General features: G+C 48.4%; 1 protein-coding gene across 2 annotated transcripts; it reads left to right on the forward strand.

Moving 5' to 3' along the window:
* Positions 1-4,642: 4,642 nt before the first annotated feature.
* On the forward strand, positions 4,643-9,183 carry LOC135262611 (mitochondrial fission factor). 2 transcript variants are annotated; one of them, XM_064349641.1, is made up of 8 exons: positions 4,643-4,946; positions 5,443-5,656; positions 5,772-5,887; positions 6,416-6,510; positions 6,995-7,168; positions 7,504-7,575; positions 7,818-7,890; positions 8,361-9,183. In XM_064349641.1, exons 1-8 carry the CDS (start codon positions 4,851-4,853, stop codon positions 8,490-8,492), a joined length of 972 nt encoding a protein of 323 aa, XP_064205711.1. In that variant the 5' UTR covers positions 4,643-4,850; the 3' UTR covers positions 8,493-9,183. The 2 variants fall into 2 exon arrangements, with proteins under 2 accessions (XP_064205711.1, XP_064205712.1); XM_064349642.1 differs by lacking the exon at positions 4,643-4,946 and adding an exon at positions 5,012-5,138.
* The last annotated feature ends 775 nt before the right edge of the window (positions 9,184-9,958 follow it).

The raw sequence follows: 9,958 nt of genomic DNA on the forward strand, positions 1-9,958 counted from the left end.
CTTAAACCCACAGGGCCATCGCTGGGGCGGAGTTTAAACCCACAGGGCCACCGCTGGGGCGGGGCTTAAACCCACAGGGCCACCGCTGGGGCGGGGCTTAAACCCACAGGGCCACCGCTGGGGCGGGGCTTAAACCCACAGGGCCACCGCTGGGGCGGGGCTTAAACCCACAGGACCACCGCTGGGGCGGGGCTTAAACCCACAGGGCCACTGTTGAGGTGGGGCCATCCACATGCAATGCCTTCTTACCTGATGTATAACCATCCTGAGAATTAGTAACACGCCATCTGCCATGCGTGCACACACACATGCAGAAAAAGTGCAAACACACATGCAGAAAACGTACACACACACATGCGGAAAACGTGCACACACACACATGCGGAAAACGTGCACACGCATGTGGGAAATGTGCACACATACATGCAGGAAACGTGCACACACATACATGAAACGTGCACACACACACATGCAGGAAACGTGCACACACATGCAGAAAACGTGCACACAAATGCAGGAAACGTGCACACACACATGCATTAAACGTGTACACACATGCAGGAAACATGCACACACTCATACAGAAAACATTCACACACACATGCAGAAAACGTGCACACACATGCAAGAAACGTGCACACACACATGCAGGAAACGTGCACACACACATGCAGGAAACGTGCACATACATGCAGGAAACGTGCACACACATGCAAGAAACATGCACACACACATGCAGGAAACGTACACACACACATGCAGGAAACGTACACACACACATGCAGAAAACGTACACACACACATGCAGAAAACGTCAGGCCTGCAGTTTACACGGTGTGGTTAACGTTGCATGACGTGTGGGGAACAGAAAGTGTGTTTGTTCCAGTGGGATTCCGAGACATTCCTCCGCAGATTACCTGCAGACCTGTCACACACAGGAACGCAATCACAATCACAAACACAAACACGGACACTTGGAACACAGAGAGGAAAATCACACCGTGTGGTAAAAAGCCTCCGGGGGAGGAACGGTATTCCCGTCTCCGGCTGTTTGCTCACGCTCCAGCTAACCCTGGGGCCTATCACAAAGCAGGATTAGCAAAGCTCTAACCCTGGGGCCTATCACAAAGCAGGATTAGCAAAGCTCTAACCCTGGGGCCTATCACAAAGCAGGATTAGCAAAGCTCGCGCTCCAGCTAACCCTGGGGCCTATCACAAAGCAGGATTAGCAAAGCTCGCGCTCCAGCTAACCCTGGGGCCTATCACAAAGCAGGATTAGCAAAGCTCGTGCTCCAGCTAACCCTGGGGCCTATCACAAAGCAGGATTAGCAAAACTCGTGCTTCAGCTAACCCTGGGGCCTATCACAAAGCAGGATTAGCAAAGCTCTAACCCTGGGGCCTATCACAAAGCAGGATTAGCAAAGCTCGCGCTCCAGCTAACCCTGGGGCCTATCACAAAGCATGATTAGCAAAGATCGCGCTCCAGCTAACCCTGGGGCCTATCACAAAGCAGGATTAGCAAAGCTCACGCTCCAGCTAACCCTGGGGCCTATCACAAAGCAGGATTAGCAAAGTAAAACCCGGAACAGCACTTTTTACTTCAGTCCATGTTCCAGGTTTGGGAGGGCTCTGGGTTTTACTCAGCGCAGTTATCCTGCTTTGTGTCACAGGCCCCAGGACACTGAATGAAATGTAGGCAGGTTTGTCTACACCACACTCTTGTCTGTTTACACTTTTTTTTGTTGCACTGTGTTTTTTTACTTTTTTATGACGATTGCAGTCACACTGCAGATATACGGAAAGCATTCGGTGGCTGTTGTTGCTAAGGGTGCTACACTAGTGTTGCATGCTGGGTAGTTGTAGTTTTTTTATGGCGCTGAAGTCTCTGGTATGTGGAAAAGGGTGCAGGATGCGACGGCATCCCTGGCTTTGCTGGATGGGGAGCCCGGCGTGTTGGAGACTTTTGTCTGCAAGACGGGACGTCTTTGGATGACTGTGTCTGCTGGAGCAGCCATGCTGCATGTCTGCTGACTCATCCAGCCCCCCCGCCCCCCCCAACCCCACCCCATCCAGCCCGAGGCCCTGATCGATCCTGTGAGGAGCCATCGGCCAGCATCCAGTGTCACGAGAGCGCAGTTCTGCTCCGTGGGTCGTTCAGAATCGGAACCAGAACCGGAACTATCGTCTGTCTTTTAGCCAGCCCCGTCTTCGCCAGCGCACCTCTCCACTTGTGTGTTTATTGTTGTCACAGCTGTCAATCACAGTCCTCACAGTGGACTGAGGGGGTATTAAAGTCCGAGGGGTTATTAGAGACTGAAGGGGTGTTAGAGTCTGAGGGGGTATTAGAGTTTGAGGAGGTGTTCGACTCTGAGGGGTATTAGAGTCTGAGGGGGTGTTAGAGTATGAGGGGTTATTAGAGTCTGAGGGGGTGTTACAGGCTGAGGGGTTATTAGAGTCTGAGGGGGTATTAGAGTCTGAGGGGGTTAGAGTCTGAGGGGTTATTAGAGTCTGAGGGGGTGTTCGAGTCTGAGGGGGGGTTAGTATGTTGTACGTAGTAGGTTGTATGCAGTGTATACTGCATAATGTAATGGTATAGCGCAGTGGGCAGGGAGATTTTGTACAAAGCCACATACTGTCTTTTTACCATCACTTTCAAAGCTAAGTGTCCCATGTGATATTATCCTCTGCTGCAGTGTCCCATTGGAGGCCTACATTTACTCAAAGTGAAATGGCTTTTGTCAGATTGATATTAAACTCAAAACTTTTTTTCTTGCATTTTGGCCAACTCTGTCAGTTGTAATGTAACTATCTAAGTTGCTTCTCATCTTTATTTTATTTGTGTGCCGAAGAGGAGTGATGTGGGTTTTATTTACTGCAGTACATTACGGATATTTTTAACTGACATTTTAGCTTTGCAAAGTTCTTTGTACAAAATATCCCAAAATGAAACATTGTGTGTGTGTATGAGCGTGTGTGTGTGTGTGTGTGTAGTTGCACTCCCTGGAGACAGCAGGGAATTGACCTATCAGAGAAGGGTATGAGTGTGTTTTTGCTATGTCTGTATACTCCTGTATGTGTGTGCTGTATATACATATAATGTGACTCACTCCAGTTGGTGTTTTTTTATGATTTCTTGATGCATGAATGTACATTTTTTAGAATGGTTCTCTACTCTCCACATGATAAACCCACAAATTTGAACACTTGTGAACCAGCCAACACGTAAAGAGACAAACAGCCCTGGGTGTTCATTTCCGCATCTTAAGTATAGGTGTGTTCTGCCTGTTCCCATTCTTCGGTGGAAATGTTTGTCGTTGGTACAACAAGAAATTCAGTCAACCCTTTATCGACTGTGCTGCTATAGAAAGTCCACGTCTAAGATGATTGTTGCATATCTGCACCACAAATTGGTCCTCCTGGAAAAGGATGTGGACTTAATGATGTGCGCCTGTGTCTTCTGAAATCCGGAGGGACCCCCCCCCCCCCGGGGCCCAGAAGCCTCCGGCTGGTCTTCCGTCATCTTCTCCTCCCCGTGTTTAACTCCCCCTTTTGTGGTTTGTTTTTAAAAAGCGCTTCCAGTGAGAGTGAGCCGAAGAGGGGCGGGGCTTCTGAAATGTCACTGCATGAGAAACCCTGGGGACTTGTGAAACCAGGTCTTGTGATTGGTCTTCTATAATCTTTGATGATGACTTTGTAGCTTTGGTGTGAAACGGAAGTGTTGAAGTGGTGGCTTTCCCTCTCTCCCCTCCACCAGAACACGGCTGATGTGTGGAGTGCTGTAAATGCACAGGATTCCCTCTCTAATGTCAAGTGCTGTTATTGCAAACGTACACCTTTTTATTTTTTCTTACTTTTTACCAAATTCAGATGCAGGAGGGTTGGGGAGCATCTTTGTATAAGCTTTATATGGGTCTATGGTTTGGTTTCTCATGATATGATTGTGTCGATGTAAAGGTATGTGTGAGGGTAAAGGAAAGAGGTGACAGGGGGAATGTGTCAGCAAGAAGGGAGGTTTCAAATTATCCACTGTGTAAAAAAAACACACAATTAACCGGTCAGTATTTTCAGAATATTTTCTTTTTCAGTTGACTGAATTCCAAGATGCGCTCCATTCATTCATTTCCATTCTTTTTTTTTTTCCCCAAAGAGTTTAATATAAAACAAAAAGTTAAGCTGAGGTGACCAATCTACATACCCCACCACTGGTGTATCAAACAGGAAGTGTAAATTATGGGATGTATCATGACGTCACGCATCAGAAGGAATACCACCTTCCGCAACCTCCTGTCACTCCTTTTATCCCGAACGCAGCCTCACTTTAGCCACGCCTATTTACCAAGTGCCAAATCTCTCGTTTGTGAAAGCACTGATAATTTATTTGTGCATATATTAAAAAGTGTGTTTTTATCCATACAACGCTCTGCCTTTCAATGTTGTTGAGAATTTTCTGTGTCGAAGTAAACATTTAATTAGTTAATAAAAATACCCCCAAAACATTTAATTCTTTCACAGAATCAGAGAATTTCTCAGAATTTATTGCTAAATTAATATACCTTTGATTCGTCCATTTGAACAATTGGATAATTGTGGACAACAGTTAAGACTCGAAAGTAATCTTTGCAGAACAGCCGCTGTCAAATTAATACCGAGTCCTCGAGAGACATGTGGAAAGAGGACCAGGGTTGCCAGATTTTTGGGAAACTCCGCGAAATGTAAAAACAAAAATTGTTATTTAAAAAATTCCACGGATATATGCAAGAGTACATCTTTTTTCTTCAGTACTTATTTTGTAATTCTGAAAGGAGATGTGTATGAAAAACATCGAAAATTTGATAGGAAGTCAATTATAGATGATGGATATTTTTCTGCGTGTATGGCAACGGCGAAGGATTCCTAGTTTTGTTCGACGTCACCGGAGTGGTCGGACTCGAGTTAGCTTTTGGAAGGTTAGACAATCTCCTTCAACTTGTTGCTTAAACTTATTTATTCGAATACGTAAAGTTAGAATATCCACACTGTTAATTACCAGATCTGCGTTAGCAAATAGCGCATTCGCTAGTTTAAACTTCTATCTGATGTTCTCTGGCGCTAACTTCTGTAGCCAGCCATGGTTTATCTTGTTAGCCAGCGTTCGCTAAGTAAGCTAGCTATTTTGTATAGTGTAGCTAGTACGATTAAAACCATGGCTTTTTAAGGATAAAGCCAGACTATCAACTAACATTATGTAGCTAGCTAGCTAACACCCTTTAGTTTGGATAAATGTCTCGACATTGTAATTACATTTAACTTGCCTGTTACTAGAAGACATTTAGAATGACGACACAGCGTACAATTTGCTCAAGTGCTCTAATTTAGCTAACGTTAAAATAAACATAAAATCGTATACGTATGTCGATTGCAGTGTTCATGTGTTTAATTTGGTAAATTGATAATTTGCAACAGGTTCTGGTGAAAATGGCCTTCCCAGTGTTCCCGGGTGAAGGGTTACCGGTTCACGGGCGTGATCAAGGCTTCACGGAGGACATCAGCCAGCAGATGCGTGTTCCTGACCGGCTCAGAGTTGGATCGGGGCCGGCGGGTGAAGAAGCGCGCGGGAGCAATGATGAACCACATCCTGCATACAGTATGCACGTCCCCGACAGGCTGTCGCTGATAGGTACGTGTAGCCAACCCGAGATATACGGGTCGCGTTGAGTGTACGATTGCTCCGTGTCCCGGCCCTAGCGTAAGCATCTCCTTACGTTCAAACTCTCTGCGTCTCCTCCCAACAGAAGCTCCCGATATGAGCCCTCGGCCCATGTTTTCCACTCCTGCCAAACACAGCTCCCAAACGCACACGGGGGTGCGGTGGGACAGTCCGCATGCCTACATTAGAGACTCCCTCCAGGTAGGTGGGCAGGCTGCAGTGGGTCGGGCAGGCGATTCGCAGCACCCCCAGGTGTTCAGACTTTATATTTGGGCAGCTTTGGCTCAATATGTGTGTTTCCTCATAAATGAGGAACCTGATTTCCACACCTGTTTATTTGCTGTGGGATCTTTCTTTCTCCTGTATGTGTGGTAGTGTCTGCGTTTTGTTTTCTGATTGTCTGAAATGAGCTGTGGTTAGCAGCAGGCTTTAGCCTGTCTGTCATGGTGCCATTGTGAACACGGGGGCGGTGGGAGTCTGAGGCAGTGGTGTGGAGAGAGCTGGAGTTTTTGTGCGGGGAACACCAGCGCACTCAGTGTTCTCTCACACAGACGGATCCTCTCACTTCTGTATACACTGAGTTTACACACTGTCCTCTCAACGCGCACAGGGCTGCTTCAGGCCCTGTGTAACCAATGTAAGAGGGACACTTCTCACAAATATGTATTTAGCCAACCAGAGTACAGCTTTGTTTCTATGACAGTGACACCCCTCCCCCTTTCACGGCAGAGTCCTCTCCGTAGGTCTTACAGTGACCACGCTTTTGGCAGGAGCCCGCCTGCGACCCCCACCCTGTCCAAGCAGGTGCTGCACGCTCCCCCTCTGTGAGTAACAGATCACCTTCACCCCAAATCCCCCTCCTTGTCCTCAGTGCCAGCCCACTTACCTGACATGAGCTGAACTGACCAGCAGGGGGAGACAGAGTTCCATGGCAGAGGTCTCTCTGTTTTCAGCTCAATCTTGATCTTCAGCTGGATATCTGTGGTTTGTAGAGCAACTGTAAATAAAGCAGTCATCCCTCTGAGCTAAAAGTTCTAAACTGTATGTTGCATTAGCTGTGACCCAAATCCCTGCCTGATGTAGTCCACCCGTCTCTCCAGCCAGTTTAAAATGGTAAATCGCTGATCTGACTGCTTGTGTTTACTGAGAAACCGCATTATCCAGCAGACTCCCCTGTAGTCTTTACCGGTGTTACAGGTGGAAGTATGTGTCAGGTCAGTTTCATTATTATAGCATATTGTACATTAGAATAGATTAGAATTGTAACGTTTCAGTAACTGTGTGTGTTTGTGACCCTGGCTTCCTTAGCAAGAGTGGGGGACGCCCCCCCCAGCGCAGTGACCCCCCTCCTGCCCCCCCAGGACCGCCAGCCCTCCAGCCCAGCCTGCTGTCCCCAAAGAGCATGCTCCAGGCAGCCAGAACTCTGGGGCAGCAGGCTTCCCACCACCTCCTGCAGACTGTCACTCAAAAGTACAGCTCCAGGTGACAGCCCCCAGCCCCGGCCCCGCCCCCGCCCCCGGCCCCGGCCATCCTCACCAAGCCCCGCCCCTTCTGTGTCCCTGCGTTTGTGATGTCATGCCTGCCCTGTGAGCGGTGTTGGTGGTTGCGGCTCGCGCCCTCTGCCTAACTCTGAACCCGCTCTCTAACCTCTGCTGCTGGGCATCGCTGGGGATCTGCAGAGCTGCTCTTACGCCCCCTGCTGGTCCTGCTTGGGTTGGCGGGCTGCTCCTCTTTCCAGCGCTTTTGCAGGGGATCAGTCTTCATTCCCGAATTCCCTCCTTGGCAGTAATGCCCGCTCTCTGCTGTCCCCTTTAAAGGTTCGGCAGTCCTGGGCTGCACCCCCCTCTCGCAGCTGAGGCCCCCCCGCACATGGAGCCGAGCAGGAGAAGGTGCATCAACACACCCCAGAATTACACACCCTGTGCACTCCGCACCCCAGAATTACACACCCTGTGCACTACGTATCCCAGAATTACACACCCTGTGCACTACGTATCCCAGAATTACACACCCTGTGCACTACGCACCCCAGAATTACACATCCTGTGCACTACGTATCCCAGAATTACACACCGTGTGCACTACGCACCTGTGCCGTGCAGTAAACTGACTCTTCTCTATCCTGTTGCAGTGCTGTGGAGTTGTGGCTGAGTCCAGAGGAGGAGGGTGGAGGAGATGTTGAAATTATGGTGCTGCGGAGACAGGTAACACCCCACAGTACTGTCTGATATCCCAACACCCCACATTACTGTCTGATATCCCAACATCCCGCAGTCCTGTCTGATATCCCAGCACCCCACAGTACTGTCTGATATCCCATCATCCCGCAGTCCTGTCTGATATCCCAACATCCCGCAGTACTGTCTGATATCCCAACATCCCGCAGTACTGTCTGATATCCAAACACCCCAGTCCTGTCTGATATCCCATCATCCCGCAGTCCTGTCTGATATCCCAGCACCCCACAGTGCTGTCTGATATCCCAACATCCCGCAGTGCTGTCTGATATCCCAGCATCTCACAGCATTGTCTGATTTCCTAACATCCAGCTAACCATGTTCAAAATTAATGTGTGCATTCAGTGACTCACGCATGTGCGTTGCGTGTTACAGCGGTGACTCACGCGTGTGCGTTGCGTGTTGCTGTAGTGACTCATGCGTGTTCCGTGTTGCAGGTGCTGAAGATGAGTCGACGGTTGGCTGCTCTGGAGCGGCAGAACCTGGAGCACCGGCAGGCGGAGCTGCTGCTCTTCTCCCTGCTGGCGTCTGCGTGCCTGCTCAACGGCTGGCTGTGGCTGCGCAGATAGACCGCCCCGTCTGCGCAGACAACTGCCCCGTCTGCGCAGATAGACCTCCCCGTCTGTGCCGATAGACTGCCCCGTCTGCGCAGACTCAGCATGCACTTCACCCCAGGGGGGTGTCTGTACCAGGCCACTGTTAGCGATGCACTTACTTACACATGGAATGGTCCAATGAAGGGGGGAAATCGTTAGCTGGGAGCTGTGGCTGATATTTGGACTGGACTATTACTGGAGAGAGGGGGGTACTGAGTTACTAAGGACTGTTTTTTTTAAATGCACTGACCACCGTCCGCACACGAGTCTACCAGGTCGAGCTCATACTGACAGGTGATCCAACAGCGGGCGAACTCCCCGGCACAGGGATGCACCCTGTTACAGCAACACTACGTTCACTGGGCTCCCCACGTCCGTTTACACGCAGTTTCTATTTAAAGTGAAATTTCAGGTGTATCCAAAGCCTGAAATGTGTGATGTGTTTAATAATATCAGTAGGAAATTAAATGCATGATTGTTCGTCCCAGATATCTAACATCCCATTGCAGCCCCTCCTCCAATGTGATGTCACTTCCTGCATGCATTTGTGCTACATTTTGTATGTGAAAGTTTAACTAGGTTTGCTTGTCTACTGTTATGTTATAAACCACATTTGTTATAAAAAAAAGTATATTATTGTTAATAAATCAGATTTTATACACAATGATTCAAGAACTGATCTCATTTAAGGAGAGATGTGGGTTTGATTCAGCTGCAGGGTGAACAGTATTAATAATGATGTTTAAATGGGTGGATCAGTGGTGGGCTAGGCATACATAGTGCTAAATTAGGTCAATATCGTTTATTCCAGGCCTGTTAGCACTCATCCATGGCCTCTCCTTGCCAGATTAACTAGTCTTAATTCAGGGACCAGGATCTAATTCAGGGAAAGTACTTTGCTCAGGGACATAACCAGTTTATGGCTCCTGTGGCTCCGTGCAGGAGGACAGGGTGTTTGATGAAGGCTGGGGGGCGGCGGTGCGATGTTCTCTCACAGAAAATCCTCCTTTAAAGCGTCTGCTGCTGGAAACTGGCAGAGGCACATTTCACAGCATGAGTCAGAATAACAGCGTCTGTTCCTATATGAACTAACACAGGAACCCCTGAATGGAAATCATTCACAAATTTACAATGGAAAAACCTGAGTTAACATTAGTGTTGCTATTTTGTAAAGGCCCACTGTCTTTGATAACGTACATTTCTTATGCGCTGACAAAACTGATGGAACATTCAGCATGAACCCGCTAAGTTAGGATTACTCCGTTAGCCAGTTTCCTGCCGTACTTTAGTCCTTCGCCATTTTCTCCATTTCAGTTTGTTTTGGTTTCAAACGAGAGGGCAGCCTGAATGAGCTTAAAGTTCACAGCCAACGGGATTCAGAAAATCACTGCTAAGCCAGACGTCCTCTTCTCTGCCAGAAAACACGTGGCCAACAACTG

Source organism: Anguilla rostrata, chromosome 9 (genome assembly GCF_018555375.3).
Source record: "Anguilla rostrata isolate EN2019 chromosome 9, ASM1855537v3, whole genome shotgun sequence".
Classification (NCBI taxonomy): Eukaryota; Metazoa; Chordata; class Actinopteri; order Anguilliformes; family Anguillidae; genus Anguilla; species Anguilla rostrata.